Source organism: Sceloporus occidentalis, unplaced genomic scaffold, assembly GCF_023333645.1.
Source record: "Sceloporus occidentalis isolate IW3139 unplaced genomic scaffold, rSceOcc1.0.p SCAF_4, whole genome shotgun sequence".
NCBI lineage: Eukaryota > Metazoa > Chordata > Lepidosauria > Squamata > Phrynosomatidae > Sceloporus > Sceloporus occidentalis.
Genome location: NW_028316984.1, coordinates 23,224,702 through 23,248,197, shown reverse-complemented (window position 1 = coordinate 23,248,197; position 23,496 = coordinate 23,224,702). Strand labels below are relative to the sequence as shown.

Here is a 23,496-nt window from a genome sequence, read left to right as displayed (position 1 = left end):
CGGCTAAATGTCCAGAAGACCTACCAAAATGAGTCACCCCTAAAATGGCTGGGGATGGCAGAGAAAGAGGAATTAGTTCAGAAGATGCAAGCCAGAGGTGGGTGTTGAATTCTTTCCCCAACCTGCACCCCTCTCCACTCTTGTGCTACCTCCACTGGCATTGAATGGTTTTCAGTGGGGAAACTACTGGCAAGGAAAGAGGTCACCCTTGTTTTGAATTTTTAAATCACCTCCATTCTCCCCTATATAGGAATCCAACTGTAATGTGGGTCTGCAGCTGCCATCTCTCATTTGTCCCTAAGTGATTTGTCTTATATAGCAATTTATAAATTTGTTCACATTGATGAGAATCAGCAGCAGCACTCTAAAATGAAACAGGACGTGATTTTTGTGATAATCTTTTTTTTTAATGATTTAAAAGAGCTCAGTGCAGCTGGTACCATCATAGACCCCACTCACAAGACACAATTAAAGTATTATTATTATTATTATTATTTGTGTGTTTTCCATACAAATAGCCAGACTACGCTGTGTAAGCTCTCTCACCATGGGATAGCTTGATTGTCTGTTTTGTTCTGCTGGGCAATAAAGAAAGCTTCATCATACATCAATGGCAGATGTGTGGTCAAATATATCATACAACATGTCAGGGAAAGGTTGCCTGTACAGCTCAATGCCACTTATAGTCATATCATGTTAACAGTTTTGCACTCATGATATTTTGTAAGGTGGGAGAGGGTGGAATACCTCTAGGGAGAAAGTTAGAATTGAATATTCCTCTACAGCAGCTATGATGTCTGAGGCATCTATTTTATTTAAGAGGGTATTTAAGAGGGACAAGTAATGGGTACGCAGAATATCAATGGTTCCCAACCTTGGGTCCCATGAAGTTGTTGGAGTTCAATTGCCATCATCTCTAGCCAGCATGGCCAATGATTGGGGACACTGGGGGTTGTAGTCAATACTGGGACCTGAAGTTGGGAACCAAGGCACTAAATCACTAAAATTAAAAAGCCACATGTTACAGGGTGTTTTTTAAAGGGGAAAAATGTGTATTACGTGCCTCATTACTTGCACTCAACAATTTTTTTTAAAGAAGTTCTTGGCAATGCTTATAAAAACATTTTAGTAATGAAAGAACAAAGACATTCAATGGATCACTCTGTGGTGAAAAAGATTGTCTGTGTCCACATTTTAGCACAATATATGGTGAGGATAAGGGCCCACTTTAAAATAATAATCTCACCAAGGAAGAAATCAGCAGAGTACAATCTGCTTTTTTCATCTGTTGCATCGTATACACTATCACAAACTATCAGGGAAATCTGGCACTTGAGAACTCCAGTTTTCCTCTTAGAAATATGATTCGGAGCAGGCCTCAGAAAGCACCTTCTAAATCTGTTATAGCAATTTATAGCAATGTTGTGATTTCAGTCCTTCCATCCACTAGTGTCAAAGTGGAAGATATTTTGCCAGCCTCCAGTGGGTGGGAAGAGAGGGATGAAGGACTCACTCTTTCAAGAACTGAATCACTTGAAGTCTTAGTGGAAGGGGATGACATTTCACATAGGGGAGGCCCTTGTCTAATTGATTTTAACTCACAGAAAACCATTTAGCCTTTGCAACCACATACTGGAATCCCGATCTCAAAATGTACATTGATCCATCTGAAAGATCAATGGCTGAATGACTGACTGGAAATAAAATTGTTTGGTTTCATTATACACAAAGTCAACCAAATATCAATGTCTTTCTGACAAGATGGTTAACAAAACAAAGGAAAACGAATTAAGTGTTAACTTGCCAATTTCAAATCAACACTTGAAGGAGGAAGGTCTTAGCCACAGAACCATCATCCTTACAAGGAAAATGAGTGTGAAGAAGAGACACTTCTGTTTGCATAAAGGTTCTTCATATGAGCAAGAACCTTACTCTGCTCACACACACCTTTTCTGCCCAAACAGAAACTACTTCAGACTTTGCTAGAGGTATTGGAAGTGGGGCCAGAAAAGAAGCACAAAGTATGGAAAGAAAAATGAGGAGAAGCAGGAAGCCTCCATCCCTTTCCACCCCTCAGCACAGAACGAACTCTATATAAAACTGGAAGAGGGCAGAATAACTGTATTTGGATGTGAAATGCTCCCTGGTCATTAGACAAAAATGGGGAAAGGGCTGCATGAACATCTAGAGGAGAAACTGGGTTAAACTTTGTGAGCTGCTCAACTCATGGCCCCTGGTTTGATAGGATGCCAGGCGTTCTCGTGTGCATCCATGTGTTAACTCATAGGAAGGAGGTGATTAAGATATTGATTAAATTCAGGCAGTACCAAAAAAGTTATATTTTTCTGTCACCTGATAAAATAATAAAGGAATGAGATCTGCTATCATATACACACATGCTCTCCTCATAAATATGTGGATGGAAACAGTGGATTTCAGGCCTCCAATTTGTAGCTGACCAAACTTAAAATCTAAAGTTCACTGGCTTCTCAATTCATTTTGCACTCCTTCCTTCCTTACTTACTTCCTTCCTTCCTTCCTTCCTTTCCTATGGCCTTCTACACTGAGTCCAAAGCAAAGGGTAATGCATAAATAATGCATAAATACTATACTATGCATCCTAGTCATCTTTCAAAGCTGAACTATAAAGCTTAGGAGTGCATACAAAATTGGGACACATTTCCCGGGGAAAGAATGCAGACAAAATTGGAAAGTGTCTCCACTCTAAAGGCAAGACAGGGGATGACCTCTCTTTTGTGTACTTCTTCCCATGAGCCTTTAGCTGGTCATCATAGAAGACACAAGTTCTGAACTGAATGAAATTTTCTTCAAGGAATCAGTTGTTGTTGTGTACCTTCAAGTTGTTTCTGAGTTATGGCAGCCCTAAGGGTAACTTATCATGGGGTTTTCTTGGCAAGTTTCATCAGAGGGGGCTTACCACTGCCATCCTTTGAGGTTGAGAGAGTGTGACTTGCTCCAGTGGGTTTCCCTAGCCAAGCTGGGATTCAAATCCTGGTCTCCAGAGTCATGGCCTAACGCTCAACCCACTACACTTCACTGCCTGCTTTGTATTAAATCAGATCATTGACCTCTCTGTTACACCAGGGGGAATAAGGAACCTGTGACTGTCTGCATGATGCTGGACTACAGACCTCAGAATCCTTGACCATAGGCTGAGACTGAGGGGTGTTTGGATCCAGCAATGTTTTCAGAGCCACACTTTCCCTCCTGTTGGCTAACACTCATTCTGTCAATAGCCCTCAAGTGGAGAGGGACCCTTTGCCTGCAAATACATGCATCCTATTCTCAGCTACAGCACTTCCCCAGCAAAGCTGTTCTTAATGTAATTTGGTGAGTCGGCCTCTCCAGACTCCTGTGATTCAGAAGTGGCTCCAAAATTGCATGAGTTACATTGTGGACATCTCAGATTCCCTTGATTGGTGGTCTGAAAGGCATTGTGTTGTAGGAACTATGTTGCAGGCCTTTTTGGCTTTGCACCACAAATTGAGTTGGCAATGGAGGCTGCCCTCCAGCTTTCCAGTTGAAATAGCTGGTGGTGCCAGTGGTTAAGCATGACTGGAGAATGTTTTTAATAGAGCCCTGTTATACTGAGACAGGCTGCTTGAATGGAGCAAGCAGCCTGCCATATGGCATGACTGTCCCATGGTTTGCAACTTCTTTTATTTGACAACTTTCACAGCCTCTGTTTGGTCTGTAATCTGTATTTAGAGGAAACCTAATGTTTCAACATTACTTTCTAAGTTAGACAGGATTAATAAGACTGTCTGAAGCCACTCTGCTGTTTTTTTGTTGTTTTTTTTTTTTTTGTGGCCTTTCTGAGCTGTGTTTCCATGGGCCATTGTGTTTTCTCCTTTTGTTGTGTTTTGAGAAGGTTTCCTAAGGGATCTAACACAACACCTCTTTTGCACAGTATTCCATTACATCCTTCTTTGTTTTAATAAGCTGCTGCAATTCTGTATATTTCCTGCAAGGGTGGGAAACATCATCAAGCACTTGGAGGAAGCACCGGCATAGTCCAAAGGCAATTTTCTTAAACGTCATCCACAAAAGGGGAGGGGGAAAGTACAGAGATCAAGTGTGGCATTTTAATCCATATGGCCCTGATCTCTCTGAACTATTGGAAAGAAACACTGTCAGACAGAAAGAAGGGAAGGGAGGCTATGGGCGTTGGGTACTTAATTTCTCCCTTAGCCTCTCCAGCATAGCCTAAGAGGCTCATCAGACAGTTTCAACATGTCCCAAGGGGACCTGGAATCCTCTCTTGCCGATGTGGAGCAGTATTGATATCTTCGGTGTAGTTTTCTATTCCATTCCTTCTTCTCAGTACTTTGGCATGCACACAGTCTGATTAATGATCTAGAACTTTTGTGTGTGTAAAGACATATTTTTAGGCAGACATTTGGCATTTCAAGATTGTTCTTTCCCATTAAAAATTATTTTGGCCCTGATGGCAACAACAGTGGTAGCTATGAGCTCCTATATCTATCAAGCCAAGGATCCACTCTGTCTTTTAGTGAAGGTATATTTTTAGTGGTGCCAACATTATGTAGTAGTTTGAGCATTGGACTACAACTCTGGAGCCCAGGGTTCAAATGCCCACTTGGCCATGGAAACCCACTGGGTGATCTTGGGCATGTCACACCCTCTCAAACTCAGAAAAATTCTATGATAGATTTGCCTTAGGGCCACCATAACTCTGAAATGACTTGAAGGCATGCAATTTTTAATATAGCTCTAACCCCATTACATTAATGTTTGTCACAAGGGATAACTTCATTCCTTTCATGGGGTAACCAATAGTGCCTCCCATGTTACTGGATAAGTGAATCTTTGTGGGTTTTTAGTGTGAACTTTAAAGGTGCTAAAGCTATTTTGGAATGCAACCAGCTTCATGTGTTCTTGGAGTAGAGCCAACCTTATTACTATCAATTGCCAACATGATAAGGCGGTTTCTGATGTGAGCAGAGGTATGTAGTGCTGGGAAAGAACAAAGATCAAAGATCAAAAGGTGGGAACTGCGGAACAGCCTCTTGTGGAAGAGTTACAAGCTTATTAGGCCCTTTTAATATTGCTCACTGCTATTCAAACATACATTTTTGGTTATCCTTTGCAATGGCAACTAGTAAATGCCCACTTACTATGTGATATATCCCTTAATCATATAAAGCATCTGCATAGGGAAAATGTGAGAGCTACCCATTTGTTGCTGTGGTACTTCAAGTCATTTTTGACTTATGGGCGTGTTACAGACCGCCCAAAACGAGCGGTCTCGCGCCGCTGCCGGTTGCAGCGCGGAGGAGCCACAGCAGCCAAACCGCACAACTCTTCCGCGCTGCAAATAAGAAGCGCCAAAATGGTGCTTCTCTTTGTGGCGATGATATGATGCCGCGAGGCACCAATGGCGCACTCGCAGCATCATATGCGCCATGCGACATGCAGACGCAGCGCGTCCGCTATGTAAAGATGGCGGCCACCATGTGGAATGGGCGCCGCCATTTTGTACAGACTCGGTCCGTATTAGGGTTAGGGGCATCCAGAAGGGACGCCCCTTTCTAACCCTAATATGGATACAGTCCGTACTTTATGCCCGTCTGTAATGGGCCGTGGTGACCCTAAGATAAACCTTGTTGTTGTTAACCTATCACGGGGTTTTCTTAGCAAGATTTGTTCAGAGAGAGGTAGCCTTTGCCTTCCTCTGACCATGAGAGAATTGACTTACCCAAGGCAGGGACGTAGCCAGGATTTTAAGAAGGGGGGGTCCAGACTAAGTGCCACCATTATAATGGGGTTTGGGCACGGCGGCGCAGCAGCACACACCATTCATTTTTCTAATGGAAGGGGGGGTCCGGACCCCAAGAAACCCCCCCCCCACTTGGCTACATCCCTGCCCAAGGTCACCCAGTGGGTTTCTATGACTGAGCAGGAAATTGAAACCTGATTTCTAGAGTTGTAGTCCACACTCAAACCACTATTCCACACTGACTCTCAAATGCCTTGCCACTTCTTCTGGAAATTCCAACCCCCTATATGACAGCATTAGAGAAAAGCAGGTTAAATTTTAAAAAATGACAAAAAAGTGACTGTAGTTATGATGTCACTAGTTTAATGGTATATCAAGGCTGATGCAGGGTTTCAAATACGGAACACCTTCTCATCTAGACTGTTTTAGTTGTGGGCTATATATCTCATCTGCCCTTAGGTTTTCCCATTGGTGAATTTATCTTGGAGGTCATTCACACTACGTTATAAACCAGTTTGCAAAACAGTTTAAAAGGGGGTCGTTCACACCTGTGCCAGTTCTTCTTGACCTGAATTCAAGGGGGGGGGGGGGCAACACAAATCCCTCTTAACCCAATTTTTCCAAGATCAGGTTTTCCCCCCATTTCTTTTCCAAAACATCAGGTTTTATTAGGGTGCTGCCAATGAGAACTTGCTCCTGATCCCATCTGAGGCATCCAGGAGGGAGGGGTTAATGTGGAGGGGGTGGATCATGCCCAGCCCTTTGCTCTCTCCCTGCCAGCCAAGTACCATTGTTTTTCCTGCTTGGCACTTGGTTGCAGGATTGAAAAAAGTATCTCCAGCCTGCGCTTTGAAAAGCGGTCTCTTTAAAGCACAGCCCAGCTTTTTTCCCTCTTCTGCCAGTAATTTTAGTCCCCTTATCTGCACCAATGTCTGATTCCCAGAGCTCACCAAAGCCAATGAGGGGCTTCTCCTGGGAACATCATTAGATGGTGGGGAATTTTAAAAATATAATTTGACAGCTTATTTGCTTATTTGCTATTGCATGGCCACAGGAGACAGCACCTTTAAATACTCACATCACCAGTATGACAAAGGTGTGCATAATTTGCTTGACATTTTTTTTAAAGAACCTATCAGTGGGGCTGTGGTTTAGGGGTCATTTTTTCCTCTTTCCCAACAAATAAAACCACAACAGACTCTGCTCCCAAGTTGGTGCAAACTAAAGCCCTCACACACATATGATATTGCTGAGAGCTTATATTATTATATGGTTGAGAGAGTGTGACTCCCTCTAAGGCTAACCTATCCCAGGGTTTCTTGCTAAGGGTTGTCCTGAGGGGTTTGCCATTGCCATCCTCTGAGGCTGATGGGGGGGGGGGGGCAAACAGTGTCAGTGTGATGTAGATGCGCATCATTTGAGTGATAGTTTTTTTTAAAAAAAACCTGAGAATGATTGAAATGGCAGCTCCATTTTAAATTGATACAAATGTTAATGTGAACTTCATCAGGGTTAAATTGCCACAGAGAGATTCGATTGGGGTGAACATAGTGGGAACTTTGATTCAGTATTGCACCATCAAATCTCCCTGGATCTACTTGTCACAAAAACACTAGTGTTCCATATCCTTCAGATAGCTTAGAATTTTACCCTAACAGGTTCTGCTCCCTTCTTTTTTGGTAGAGTCAAATCCTTTCCAGTAAAACAGCCTCCGCCTCATAAAATGTGAGGCACAGAGAGCTAGAGAGGAACACAACGTCTTGTCATTTAGTCAGCCAGTCACTCACTCACCCTGTTCCTCCCATGCTGCTTGTCCTGAATAGGGATGAGATAGAATTGTGTTGCATTTGACAGTCTCCTTGAAAGTAGTCTTTTCACACTGTGAGGCTATTTGCAAACAGAAACACACCTTGCCTTAAGAATTTGCAAGGCTTACAAGGAGAAATAAAGTACATGCATTTTAAAATGTGCTAAAATGCATACAGTTGGGGAGACATGCCTGCATATGTTTTAGTTCATGACGGAAAAACATGTACCTTAGGTAAAACACATCCAAATGCATTCATATTTCAATGGGGAAAATAAAAGAAGAGTCTCAAAGCCCAATATGAAACAACGGTACAAAGAAAATACAAATTGGTTTGGGAGAAAGTCAACAAAAATGGGAGAGAGATTGTCCCATGCCTAGGCCTGGAATCATTTGTGATCACACAGAGAGCAAATGCAACCTCAGCTGGTAACACTACTGTGGAAAGACCAATATCCAGTGTAGTATTTGCACCAAGTAGTTTCTTGGGCCAAATTTGAACCTGAATGGAGCTGAAGCCACCAACAGGCCTGCTTTTTCCTCAAATGTTTATCAAGTCCTTTGGAATAAACAAAGGCATCCATGCAGAATGAAGATTTTACTTATTGCCCATTGTGCCACTCCTATGAAAAAAAAGTTACATTAAACTGCAACCGGAGAGGAAGAGACATTGAGCTCCTTCCACCTTTTCAACAGTATTTATCTTCTCTTACTGTGGTCCAAAAAAGGTACTTTTCAAAACTCTTGGAGGACACTGAGGTTACACTGAGTTTGAAGGGGAAGACAGGAATTTTCACATTGCTCACTTTCATCCTTAGTCCAACCTTTTTGCTGGTTTTGACAACCACCACACCACCCCAAAAACTTAGTCCATGGTGTCTTCTAATTCTGGAAGCCAAACAGGGTTGTGCCTGGTTAGTACTTGGACAAGAGGCCCTAGGGAATCCCAGGAATCTCCTGGTAGAGATAGGAAAGAATCCTGCCAGAACCCCTGGATAGCATCTACCTGATAGTGTTCAAAATGTTGGGCTAGGTGGACCAATAGTTTGGCTCAGTATAAAGCACCTTTGTATGGGACTTAACTAGAATTAAATCTCATTGGGTCCAAACTGTGTTTGTATAAGGGCGGTCTGTATAGACATCACATTGGTCTTAAAGGAACTGCACTGGCTTCTAATATGATTCCAATCTGAATTCAAGATAGTGGTGGTGACATTCAGAGCCCTAACTGGCTTAGGACATTGATGCTTGAAGGAATGCCTCTTTTGTCAGGGTATGCCAGTTTGCATACTAAGTTGTGACTGGGTGAGGGTGTAGCAGAGTGACAGGTGAAGTCCATGATGGTAAGCCTCCACTGGTGATGCAGTCAGGCAATTGGGCCAGGTGGTTATGACAGCCACTTAGCAGAGTATAACTTGCATTGGGAATCTGCTTGGTTTTTGGAGAGTGTATTGTTTTCCATGTTATTGGGATGTTTTTCTCTTTGCTAGGGAGTTGTAGTACTGCTATGCATATTTATTTTTGCATTGTGTATATTTGTACTTAGCCACATTGCTATATTTTTTGCTTTGCTTATTTTGTTTTGCACTCTGCTGAGTAAAGCTCTATTTTTGTTGACATTGCTCTACGACTCTGCTGTGAACCTTTTCAACACACCCCAACATCTTTATATATGCATTATATGCCTGCTTGCCTATATCCTGTGGAAGTGGCTTTCCCTACAATGGGAGCAATACCCTATAGGAGAACATGAGAAAGGGCCTTCTCCTCTGTGGCACCCTGTTTATGGAATGCCCTCCCCTTTGTGGTGTCAAGTCAAAACATGGCTTTAATGAATTAGGCTGTGTGTCCCCATCCACACACACAAAATGTGCATGCTATATGACTATACAGGTTGGGTCCCCCTTCTCTGAAATGCTTAGGACCAGAAGTGTTTGGGATTTTGGATTTTTTATTTAAAAAATTGGAATACTTGTAATTGCATATACATATACATATTTCTTGGAGATGGACCCAAATTTAAACATTTATGTTTCATATACAGTCAGCCCTTCTTATACATGTTTTTTATACACGGATTCAAGCATCCATGGTTTGAAAATGTTCCAAAAATGTATACATTTCAAATAGCAAACCTTGATTTTCCATTTTTTATAAGGGACACCATTTTGCTATGTCATTATATTTAATGAAACTTGTGCATCCATGGATTTTGTTATCCATGGGGGATCTTGGAACCAAACCCCAGAGTATAACAAGGGTCCACTGTACACCTTGTGCAAATAGCCTGTAGGTAATTCTACACAATAATTGTCTGCATGAAACTACATTTGTGTACAAAGGTGTTACTGCCTCAGTCACCCATGAAAAAAGTTTTGGTTTTTGGAGTGTTTGGGATTTCTGAATTCTGGGTAAGGGAGATTCATCTGTTTTAACTTGTTAAATTATTTAACACAATTTTAGTATGTTCATATTACTTTTATTATTTTAAATTTGTTTGAAACAGTTTAATTTGTTTTTTAGATTCTATGAAATAGGGCAAAATACACTCATATTAATAAAACAGACAGTCAGAAAGCTAGGCAAACAAATTATTTCAGAGCAGGAGTACTTGAATCCATTGTAAGCAGGATCCACATTGTATTGTAGAATTCAATTCTTTGTGGTTTCTGTATATTTTGCTCCATATTTTCATTATTACTGCTTTCCTCTAAACTTCAGCACATATTTCTTCATTGGCTTGTGGTAAAATAGTTTATTTTAACCACAACAGTGGTTTTGTTTCTCATTTAATTTTAATAATTTTAATGCTTTAATCCATTAAAAATTATCACTGCTGTGTATATATTCTAAAAACAGATACACTTGCTAGTGCAAAGGGAGATTCATATTTTGTGTCTAATATTACTATATTCAATTCTAATATAAAATTATTGTGTTATTTTAACAATTAATAAGTCAGAGATCCTAAACTGGTCAGTCCAGAATGTTTTAATTTATTCCACTTTTTATCGTGAAAGTAGTACCAAACTAATAATGAATTGTAGTTCATTTTTTAAAAGGCAGTATGTTCACAACCATAATTAACAAAAAACAGTTTTATGTTTATTTTTTCCACTTACATTCAATTTATGATGGAAATACATATGTCTGCGAGACTCAAATATGTTTGACAAGAGACAACAGCAGCAGGTAAAAGTATGGTGAAATAGAAGCATTAATAAAAATATTTCTACCATTGTAGCCTACCAAATGATCACTTCTGAAGAGCTGTAAGAAGTACCCATATGTTTTCCCCCCAGAATGCCTTCCTGTACAGTCCCCCACCTTTCCAATAAAACTCTGAGGATGTTTATGGTCTCAACCAGACTGTCTCAAGTTATCAAGAGTTTCCAGTTCTTTTTCTTTTGATTCTACCTTCAGAGTAATGGGTTTGCGTCCAGTCCTCTCTCCTGAAAAAGCCAGGTTTCTCTCCCCCTCTATGTCCTTGTGTCTCCACATCTAGGCTCATGCAAGAAATGGATTTCCGTCAGTTTCTACCAAGCAGTTAAAAAAATCAGGATTGCTTTAAACAGAATCGTTAGATCAGCATTAGGAACATTTTGTTTTCATGCTGATATTCCTCTTTCCCTTGCTTGACCTCCATTAAAAATGTGTCCTGGAAACAATAGTGGTGTTTACTTGGCAGCCTGGGTCCGATACAGTAAAAGCACACAACAAATAACCAATACAATTCAGTTCAGAAAGAACTACATTAATTTAAACCAATCTGTGGAGTGGAAGTAAAAATCTTTGCTAATGCCAGGAGTTCATGGGGAATATTTTGGATGAAGAAAACAACATCGTTTTCACTGTTGCTGTTATTGCAGTGTACCTTCAAATCATTTCCGACTAATGGCAACCCTAAGTTTCTTGGAAAGATTTGTTCAGAGGGTTGCCATTCCCTTCCTCTGAGGCTGAGAGTGTGTGACTTGACAAAGTCACGAAGTAGTTTTTTGTGGGATTTTCTGGCTATGTGGCCGTGTTCTAGAAGAATTTCTTCCCAACATTTTACCTGCATCTGTAGCTGGCATCTTCAGAGAATGAAGATGCCAGTCACAGACGCAGGTGAAATGTCAGGAATAAATTCTTCTAGAACATGGCCACATAGTGCAAAAAAACCACCAAAAAAAACCAACCCTATATATCCCAGCCATGAAAACCTTCAACTTCACATCACCAGGTGGGTTTTCTGAATGATCAGGGAATGAAACCCTGGTCTCAAGAGTCACAGTCCAACATTCAAGCCACTACGTCTTGCTGGCTCTTGGAAAATATCATAAGGTTCTCCAAAATAAAATCAGTTTATACGGCGCGGGGGGGGGGGGGGACTGGGACTTCAAGAGATTTTTCTGCCATCAGAAGGCATCCAATTTTAAAAATGAAACAAATTCAAGCAGCTATTTCTTTTGACTGCTTGGCAGAGACATCACTAGGATGGCATGAGGGGTGCGTCCCGCACAGGGTGAGACCCCATAGGGGAGAGTCACCCAGTGGGGTAATACACCTGGCAGGACTGGCATGGCTACCAGGCAAGTGAGAAAGGGCTTCATTTCCCTTTCCTTTTCAAGAGCAGGCACACCAGATCCTGAATGGGAGTTCAGGAGGCCGTAGCACCACTACTACCCAGCATGCTCTGGGCAGGTGGGCAGGCAGGCAGCTGGGAGGGCAAAGCAGTGCCCCTCCTGCTTCAGGTGACATCAACCTCAGCAATGCCACTGCTGCTTGGAACTTACCAACAGAGTAAATTTCCATGTGTTGCCTGTCATGTGAAGGATGCTGAGGAAAGCTGAAAACCTTGCAACACCAGAAACTATGGGAGCAAATTTTTATTTTTATTATATGCATTTCTAAATGTAGCATCTCTACCTCACATTGGAACACATGAGCTGCATCTACACTGTAGAAATAATGCAGTTTGACATCACTTTAGCTGCCATGGCTCCATCCTACAGAATCCTGGGATTTGTAGTTTTGTGAGGCACCAGCATTCCCTGACAGTAAAGGCTAAAGACGATGTAAAACTACAAATCCCAGGATTCAATAGGATGAATCTGCATTTGATCTCCTTCAGTGGCGTGGTTCTGTAGCGCTCTCTCTGTCCACCTCAGTTAAGAGTAATGGTAGCTTCCAAGTTCCTATATGTTTTCTATATGTATTCTGTTTTGGTCAGGCCTTGCCTGAGACACTGTCCAATTCTGGGCACCACAGTTCAAAAAGGATGTTGACAAACTGGAGTATGTCCCAAGGAGGGCAATGAAACTGGCCCTGGAAACTATACCTTATGAGGAGGGACTGAGAGAGCTGGGTATGTTCAGCCTGGAGAAGAGAATGTTAAGAGGTGATATGATAGCCCTATTTAAGTATTTGAAGGGGTGTCATATTGAGGAGGGAGCAATAGCAATAGCAAGTACATTTCTATATCGCTTATCTGTGCGCTTAAGTACTCCCCAAGTAGTTTACAAAGTGGAAGCTAATTGCCCCCAACAAGCGGGGTACTTATCTTAGTGACATTGGAAGGATGCCAATCTGAGTGGAATCGGAGCCCCTGGCTGGGACTGAACTCACAACCTTGTGATTTGTGAGTGAGTGGTTGCAGTACCAACATTTAACCAATGCACCACCAGGGCTCTTGGAGCAAGCTTGTTTTCTGCTGCTCCAGAAAACAGAAAACAGAACCCAGAACAATATAATATAATAATAAAATTTTATTTATATACCGCTATTCCAAAGATCACAGCGGTTCACAGCAATAACAATTACAATAAAAGCATCGCAACCCCACACCCTCAGCGGTATTACAAAAAATATACAATAAAACCAGTCTAATACAAAAACTAACAACAACATCCCGTATAAGTGGCTGTGTAGAATGGAAATACAGCAAACATTGAAAAGGGAAAAAGCATGACAACAAGGCTCACGGGGGGAAAGCCAGGCGGAACAAATGCATCTTCAGGCTTTTCTTGAAGACATCAAGGGAGGTGGAAGTACGGAGCTCGTTGGGGAGGGAGTTCCAGAGCCGTGGGGCAGCAACAGAAAAGATCCTCTGAGATGAAGCATATCGAGCATCTGGAACTCTCAGAAGATGTCTCTCTCCCGATCTGAGTGTGCGGGGCGGATTATATGGGGAGAGGCGGTCCTCCAAGTACCCTGGGCCCAAGCCATTTAGGGCTTTATAGGTAATAACCAACACCTTGTATTCAGCCTGGAAGCGAATAGGCAGCCAATGGAGATCTTTCAAAACAGGTGTTATATGGGTGGCTCTGGGAGATCCAGTAACCAACCTAGCAGCCATATTCTGCACTAATTGAAGCTTCCGGGTTTGGTACAAGGGTTGCCCCATGTAGAGCACATTACAGAAATCTAATCGAGAGGTTACCAGGGCATGTACAACGGTTTCAAAGTCCCCCCCGGCCAAGGAAGGGTCGCAGTTGGCGAATCAGCCGAAGCTGATAACAGGTGCTCCTGACCGTCGCATCCACCTGAGCAGTAAGGTGAAGCGACGAGTCCAGAAGCACCCCCAAACTGCGAACAGAGTCCTTCACAGGGAGCGTGACCCCGTCCAGGACAGGTGGAACAATTTCCTTACCTGGACCAGGAGAGCCAATCACCAGTATTTCTGTTTTCTCAGGATTCAGGCTGAGTCTGTTTTCCCTCATCCAGCTCATTACCGACTCCAAGCAAGCATTAAGAGGAGAGATGCCATCCTTAGTTACTGCATCAGTCGGAGACACAGAGAAGACTATTTGGGTGTCATCAGCGTACTGATAACACCGTGCCCCATGTCTCTGGATGATCTCTCCCAGCGGCTTCATGTAAATGTTAAATAGCATAGGGGACAAAATCACTCCCTGAGGGACCCCAGATGTAAGGGCCCTCCTATCGGAGCAACAGTCAACCAGCTCCACCATCTGGAATCTGCCCGAGAGGTAGGAACGGAACCACTGCAGAGCAGAGCCCCTGATCCCTAACTCCCTCGGGCGTCCCAGAAGGATACCATGGTTGATGGTATCGAAGGCTGCTGAGATGTCCAAGAGCACCAACAGGGACACGCTCCCCCTGTCGATGCTCAGACAGAGATCATCAATTAAGGCGACCATGGCAGTCTTAACTCCATAGCCCGCCCGGAAGCCGGTTTGAAATGGGTCCAGATAATCCGTCTCATCCAAGACCCCCTGAAGCTGAAAGGCAACTGCCCTCTCGATCACCTTCCCTAAAAATGGCAGCAGCGAGACAGGCCGATAATTGTTCCAAATTAGGGGGTCAAGGGAGGGCTTTTTCAACAAAGGTTTTACAATGGCCATCTTCAAGGTTGATGGAAACTGCCCATCCCTGAAGGATGTATTAATAATACGGTGCAACATGTCAGTTACAACCGTTCCCTCTTGAGCTGCCAACCATGAGGGGCAGGGATCGAGAGAGCAAGTCGTCTTCCTAACACTTCGAAGGATCTTGTCCACATCCTCGGTACAGACAGACTCAAAGTGATCCAGTTTAATCGAGTCCACGGATGCTCCGGATACCTCTACTCTAGTTTCTGAAATAATGGATGCAAGCTCCAGGAAAAGAGATCCCATTGCAACAGTAGGTAGAACTTCCTGACAGTAAGAGCTGTTTGACAGTGAAACACACTCCTTCGGAGTGTAGTGGAGTCTCTTTCCTTAGAGGTCTTTAAACAGAGGTTGGATGGCCATCTCTTGGGGGTGCCTTGATTCTGTGTATCTGCATGGCAGGGGGTTTGACTGGATGACCCTTGTGGTCTCATCCAACTCTTTGATTCTATGATTCTATGGCGGGTTACAGACGGGCAAAAAGGGGTGTGTTCATGACATCATGAAGGTATAGCCTTCAGACGGCCCTTACCTGAATGCCGCCATGAATACGCCGCCCGCACGCCCCAAGCGGGAAGAAGCGGCATTAAAAAGGTGCTGCTTTTCCCCGCTTCTTTTCTATATACTGCGTAACTGCGCAGCTCCGTCTATAAGCTGCTGTACCGGTACGCCAGAATTGTTACGCCGCTAATTTAAGTTGCCCATTTAAAAGCTCCGTGTCTGCTGCGTTGCATAATGAGTCGGGGTCCTGGAACATGCGCAGTTTGCACCGAGGCTCTAATTAGAGCGTCAGATGCCATGCAGATGTGGAAGCTGCAGCACAGCTGCACTCTATTTTAATGCTCGTAACCCTAACCCTAACCCTAACCCTAGAGCAACATGTACGCATGCGCTGCTAGAATTGGGGAAAGTTTGGAATTTAAAGTGAACCCCTACACACATTCCTGTGCCATTTTCACCTAACAATAAAAAAACCCTAAAACTTTAAATATTTACATATGTACAAGGGAGGTGATGGGGGATGGCAGGGGGACAGCGGTGGCAGCGGCGACAGCTGTGGCTGTGCATTGCAGATTCAGCAAGAGCGTGGGGACCAAAGGAGAGAAGGCATCCATGATGCTGGTGACACTACCAATGTGCAAGCGGACAAGGATGCCAACACCAGCTGATCACCAGCTGGCAGGAGACCACCATTGTTCTTGGCCAGGGCGAGGGAAAAAGTTTAAAGGGGCCTGGGCGCTTTAAATGTGCACATAGGCTTTCTGCCGCCGGTGCTGAGCGCTACAGCTGCGCAGCTGCGCATTCGTCAGCCGGCAAAAGAAAAAAAAGCCCCGTTTTTGGCCGCCGGTGCAGAAGCCCCCCATGTGGAAGCCCCATACACCTGAGCCACGCCCCCGGGGCGGGCGGTCTGGAGGCTCCGTATTCAGCAGAATACACCTCCAAGACATCTTCCCCTGCCTGTCTGTACCCCGCCTATGGTTCTTTCTTGTTTAATCTGACCCCATGTAACATAGGGGCTCAACAGACCGCCCCAAAGAGGCGGTCTGGAACTGCCCATTTTCCCTCCAGAGGGAGCCCACAGCAACCAAACCGCGTGGGCTCCCTCCGCTCCAACAAGAACCCGCTAAAAGCAGGTTCTTTTGGGGCATGGGGAGGATGTCATCAGTGTGCCCGGAGGTGTGGATGTGGTGCTGCTCTTGCATCGTGCACACACACCACAAATGGACTGCACCACGTAAAGATGGCACCATCTATACGTATTAGGGTTCCAGAGCATGCTGTTGCTGTGCACTCTGGAACCCTAATATCGGTGCTGACATGGTGCTTTCACCCCATCTGTTTTGGGTCATAGTTGGGGTTAAAAGCAGAGCTCAGAAAAGTGCAGTTTCTTGGATTACAATTCTCCTGTGTTAAAATATATCATGGCAAGGTTTTCCTTTCTCTGTTGTAAGGAAAGTTTGGCCTAGTTTGTTTGGGGTTTTTTTTTCTGTTTAAAGTAAATTTGATAATATTTATTTTGTTGGGCCATAATTCCCATGAGGCTAGCCTGGTATAGTGATTTGAGCATAGGACTATAATACTGGAAACCATGGAAACCCACTGGGTGACCTTGGGCAAGTCACATTCTCTCAGCCTCAGAAGAAGGCAAAGGCAAACACCCTTTGAACAAATCTTGCCAAGAAAACCCCATGACAGGTCCTTAGAGTCACTATAAGTCAGAAATGACACAAAAACAATTCCCATTCATTATAACCAGATCTTTGTCATCTGTGTTATAAGGAGACCTTGGAAAAGTTAACCTGTTTTTTTGGAAGTGTCCCCAGTTCTATCTTCTAGACAACTAGGCCTATAGGTGATATCCATATTAAGGCTGTATGGACTGTGAACTTTGTATAGGACATACTTTCCAACCAGAGAAATACTTTCTTGTTTTGATTTATATCTGAATGATATATCTGGATGACATGCTCTGAGCACATCTGGTTGATGTGCTGTTGCTGGGTCTCAAAGCCTGGAAAAGGTATGAAAAACAGGGGTCAACATATAGTCTTTTAAACTTAGGCATAAACCCCCATATTGAACTGTGCTAGCTGTATTGATCCTGCTAATGCTTTCATCACTGGCGCCTTATCTCCCTGTGGTTTGTCCTGTTTTACTATTATGCTTGTATTGTATACTTTTCTCTTGAGTTATATTTAAGCTTATTGTCACCCAGTTAGCTTCAACATATGGACGCTGTATGAATTAGAGATGACACCCTGTTAGAAACAGCCCTGCTCAGGTCTTGCAAACTCAGGGCTGTGGTTTTCTTGACTGACTCTATGCACCTGTAATGCAGCCTTCATCTTTTCCCACTGCCTCCCACTTTACCAAGTATTATCCACTTTTCTGATGAGTCATGTCATCTCATATATCCAAAGTGCGATAGCTTCCGTTTTGTCCATGGTATCTGTGTCAGAGCCAGCATGGAGTAGTGCTTTGACTCTTGGACTAGGACTCTAGAAAGCTAGGGTTCAAATCCTTGCTTAGCCATGGAAACCTACTGGGTGACCTTGGGCAAGTCACCTTCTCTCTGCTGTTTGTTCTAGGAAACATGAGCATGCTTCAGTTGACAAAAAAATAAAAATAAAAAATAAAAAAATGCAAATGAGAGGCAACAACAGAAAGAACCAAGATGGAAACCCAGCTGTAAAAATGTATAGGGAAGAAGATATAAATTAATCAATTGAACATGTCCATGTTAAATTTCAGTCCTGATGAATCTAAAAAATCTATAATTATTTTTGCAACAAGTAGAGCTATTACAATTTTCAGCTGAAGTGTCCTTTGTCTCCTTTATTATTTTATTTTCTTTGAACGCGTTGGTTCTCTGCATATTTACTATATGTGCTTTCAATAGTTGCAGAGTGAGATGCTTTGCTTCTTTGATGCAGTGGGTTATATTGAATGAGTGCGGTGATCTTACTTTTTATGTGGTACTCTCTTGAAGAATGTAAAATGTATTAATGATTATCAGTGATTCAAATTTATTCTCTTGAAGCACCCTTTCACTTTCTGGTGTCCTTTGTCACCAAGAAATTAGATTGGAATAGGGAAAGAATGGTTTGCAGGCCAGATCTGCAGCCCAGCCCCATTTGGAGCACCCAGCACCTTTGGACACAAGTCATTATGCCTCCCATTTTTTCAAGTGAGTTTTTCACCAGAAAACCCTAATGCCCCTAAACCAAGCAGGTTAGGTTCCTTCACTCAAGATCCACAATCTCCGAAAATCTCCTGGGGGAAAAATGCAACTGGGTGTGACATAATATATTCTAGGAGTAAAGTAGACAGGAGAAAAGGTGTGGGTGAAATAGAAAGAGCACGATTGCTCCAGATCGCTCTGGGACTGCAGTGACTGGATGCCAATGTCCCAAAGCCAGCTGCTGCCATGGTCCCAAACAGGCTGCAGGCAGGGGTGGCTTTTTGGCGCTCCTTTTTGGGCCGGCTTTCAGCCAGTTTAGGCAGCCTCACAGTGACTTCTGGGAGGTTTGGGGGCATGCATCATCTGAACACCACACACCCAAAGTGCCCAGAAGGTGTTTTATTCGGTCCATAAGATTCAGGTATTAGTTACCAAAAATATGCATTTACAGCTTCCAGAGGGAGTAAAGGGCAAAAATTGGCTCCTCTCTTGGCCCAGTTGCCCAGCCTTGTGCTAAATATTTTAGCAAAGCAACCATAACCAAACTCAGGCGGGATACAGACCGCCGCTTTGCGGCGGTCTCCCGCCGGCGCCATTTGCTCCGCGAGGGAGCCGCAGCAGCCAAACCGCGCGGCTCCCGCGCGGAGCAAAAAAGAAGCTCCATTTCGGAGCTTCTTTTTGCGGCGCCTTTATGACGTCGCGAGGCGCCTGGCGCGGACTCGCGACGTCATAGGCGCCGCGACACGTACGGACGCTCAGCGTCCGATACGTAAACATGGCGGCGCCCATGTGGAAGGGGCGCCGCCATGTTGTACGTATTCTATACGTACTAGGGTTAGGGGGGTGCGGAAGCACCGCCCCTTCCTAACCCTAGTACGTATAGAAGACGTACTTTATGGCGGTCTGTATCCCGCCTCAGTCATGACCATCAAAAATTATTTTAGTCAAACCTGGAAAAATATCATATTCAATTTCTTCTGAGTTAGCCTGATTTTTAATGGTCTGTATGTTCACAAGAACTCTCACTCTATATTCTCCTCCCAAAATGGCAAATTATTTCTTAAGCAGTGAAACCTTTACGTTTGTGAAGTAAAATGGCTGGAAGGGATATTGTACTTATAAGAAAAATGGAAGGATTACTGGGCTTTTAACAAGACCTTTCGTATATCTAAACAGACTCTTTTGACTATAGCATACATTGTATTTCTAAAATAAGCTGTATTGTTGACTATTTGGGTTTCATATCAGTTCAGGAAGAGCGAAGCAAAGAAAAGCTGAGCAGCTCCCCAAAAATGACATCACAAACGAACTCATTTACTGAATGTGTTTTATTTCAACAACCAAAAAAATTCTAACAGACTAACAATGCACATAAGTTAAAATTTAATTATCACTTAGTGATAACAAAGATCAAGTTGATTTACATGGAAAAAGAACATTTACAATATGTTAATCCTCATTCACATTGTTGATACCGCAATAAACACAATTTTTTAAAGTTTTCTCTTATTTCACAAAAAAGGCGGAAAATTGTGCTTTGTTAAGAGGCACTACAAGAAAAGATTCTTTTTCCAAATAGATATTATATGATGAATATTGAATAAATAGACATATATGCATTGTAATTCGCAAAGTTCTGGCAAGACCACAGGCGAAAATGCCCACAGATTCACTTAGAAGAACCACTGCAAAATTGGCAGTGAAATTTTTTTAAAACAGAAAAAAGGCAAGATTCAGCATTGAAAACAAAATACCTACTAATTTTTTTGGTCAAAGTGTTTTTTTAAAAAATAACCAATGCTGATGCCATCTTGACCAATATTACATATATGCAGTGATTTCAGCAAGAGAATTTCAATAAGAGTTTGGAAAGAGTACCTTGATGGAGAACATAAAGCAGTGCCTACTGAATTTTTGATTAAAGCTGCAGCATACTACAGAAGTAAAGGATGAAGAATTTCAGTCAACAAGTCAACATTGTTTTTCAAAGATATATGAAATGAATACAGATACACTGTGGCTGTTGAAGATTGGTTCTGGGAAAGTCCCTTTAAAAATTTCAGAGGTTATTGAGCAGCTAGAAATAGCTAGTATTGCAACATGTTGTCTCCCTGTATGCTGTTACATTCTGAGTAACTATCTATACAGAGCTTTGTTTTAATGTCTGCCTTTTATACCTTTCAAATATATAAATAGTATTAACAGTTATATATTACAATGCCTGTGCAAGAAACATAAAACAGCCTTCCAGGTGATATTGTGTGAAATCTTTGTTAAGTTACAAAGAATGTGTCGAAAGGAAGCCTTTCAATGAATTAATATCTCCACAAATCAACCAACTCCATAAATCAACCCAGACACATTAGGAAGTCAAACTCTCCTTTTGGGGGAGTGGGGGGGGACACCTTTAAGCCCAGGGAGAACAGTTACACCGCTTGTGTTACTTCCAACCTTAACTTTAAAAACCTGTTGGAAGCTATAGTAGATTGCAGCTTTAATGCTTGGACTATTGAAGAGTCAGTCAACATTAGTTCTGCTTTATGTAATGGAATTGCTATGCTAGGACCCTGGGAAAAGGTTTCAGTTTATGACAAGGAAGTGACTGCACAGAAATTGCTTGGCTTACTCTCACTCCCTAGTACTTCAGCAAGTTCCCACTAAGTCTGCCTGCACCCGTAAAAACTGTACCTTGGGAAACTATTTGCCAAAACCATTTTTGCATGTGTCAGTGAGATAATGAAGTCTAAGATTTCTGATGTGACAGGAAAAAGAAATATGGAAGGAAATTCAGCACTGGAGAACCATCAGACCCTTTGAATGATTAAGAACTAGCCAAACTTGCCCAGAATAATAGCTGTTGATTCTGTTTTATGATTTCACTTGTAAAAACTTTATTAAACATTAATATCAGACAGACACTAGAGGAACACAAGAACAAGAAATGTATCTGCACAAGTCCCACTGGAATTAAGAGAAGTTGCACAGTAACAGTGTAGATGGTTTGCGCCTTCAAAAAATATCACCACTATTAACTGTGGCTCAATGTAAAAATCCACACATTAAATCTCACAAAAGCGACTGTCCATGAAGACCTTATTAACAGAGAAGTCTACTGTGCACTGAATTTTCACTGAAAATTCCATGAAAATCCATCCGTTTGGTATAAAAATGATAAAGAACAAAACATGCTCCGTGACTGTAAATGTGCATTAGGTACTAATCTTTTTAAAAGTTACTTATTTTGGGTTGTTTTTTTTTAAGGTGCCCTGATTTTGTTTCAAATTTTCTCTGTCCTTCTCTCACACTTTTTTATTTTTGGCAGTGTAGATTTGGATGTTTAAAATGCATACCTCAAAAATGACCCATCAAGCTGCCAAAGTGGAAGCCGTAATAATAACAATTAAAAAATCAGGGATAAACAAAGAAAATAAATAGGTATTCCAAAATAGTAACCACACCCCTGAGAGCAGGCAACAGTTTATCTAAAAGCCAAAGCAACTCATTGTGAAGTGGTTTTCTTTTTTAATACATAAACAAGACTCATCTTTAACGAGCTCATTTCACAGTCTATACTTTCAGATTGTAAAGTTATGTCCCATGCAAATTTCATATATATATATATTTTGATGTAAATATATATAATATATATATATATATACACACACACACACACACATACATACACACACACACACACATACATGGATGCTGTTTTCATTTCCTTCATTGATTTCATAGGTCTATTTCTTCCTGTATCTTGCTAGAGGGTCTTTTCATAAGTGCAAGGTTTAGCGACGATGTAATCCTACATGAATTACAGTTAATGTTTGTCTCAGTCAAACTTAAAAAGTGTAACACGTAAGTGCCTATTACAAGGGAATGTCTGATTAGGTTATGCAAAATAACTGTTCCATTTGCACATATTGTATGCATACTTAAAATCCCCCAAAACATTTTTTAAAGAAGCAAAAAAAAAAAAAAAGATCTTGGATCAATGTATTGCTTTTGCCTGTGATGTTTTCACATTATCTCTGTTCCGTTTCCGAAGTAGTTGCCTTGCTTTTTTCAGAATTCTCTTCTTCTGTTTCCACTTTATACATTTCCTCAGAACCCTCCTCACTGTCATTCTCCTCTGACTCAGTCAGCAGCTCCTCATCTTTGTATTCTGCCACATCTACCACCGTTCCCAAATGCTCTTTTAGCTTTCCATGATGCTTTACATGATAACGCTGGTTCTGGAAGAATTTGATGATGGTGTGCTTAGGTAGATCCAACTGAGCTGATAAGGTATGGATGGCCTCCTGATCTGGATAGAGGCCAACATCATGGATGAAACTTTGAAGGATGCCCAAAGCCTCTAAAGAAATCTTAGTGCGGGATCTTGTTTTTTTCGTGCACGTATCCTCAGCAGATGGGGGTGGGGGTTCTTCTCTTGGAGGTGAGTTTTCCTTGGCTGGCTGAGATTGCTGCCTGTGAAGTACCTAAAAAATTAAAAAGGGCATATATAATTAAGGTAAGTCATGTGTGACTCTAGATCTAATGATGAGACTATAATCCTTTAACAAAATCAAGCTAGCCAAGGCTTTAAAAAACTAAGAAGAGTCCCTAAGTCTGTTTTGTGGAAAAAACTGTAATTTTACTTCCCGTACCATCTTTTATGAACAATGCAAACATACTGAAGAAATAAATGTATTGAGATGGGGAAGGTCATATGAAAAGGAGATTTGTATGAGCTGTGGACCCTCTTTATATGGAGAAGGAGAAGGCACCTTTCCTTCTATTTGGCACCAAGTAACATCTGACCATATATCCATAGGGGGCAGTTCATACAATGCACCCTCCTTTTTGAGGAGAAATAACTGTAAGAATGGGG

General features: G+C 42.2%; 1 protein-coding gene across 3 annotated transcripts in view; it reads right to left on the bottom strand.

The window, feature by feature from the left end:
- Positions 1–20,083: 20,083 nt before the first annotated feature.
- The window catches only part of SATB2 (SATB homeobox 2), a 185,202-nt gene continuing 181,789 nt past the window's right edge, over positions 20,084–23,496 (bottom strand). For all 3 annotated transcript variants that reach the window (XM_089519484.1, XM_089519486.1, XM_089519487.1), the window contains one exon: positions 20,084–23,104. In XM_089519484.1, the coding sequence (XP_089375610.1) occupies positions 22,649–23,104 (456 nt within the window). In that variant the 3' untranslated portion in view covers positions 20,084–22,648. The remainder of the gene's footprint in view (positions 23,105–23,496) is intronic.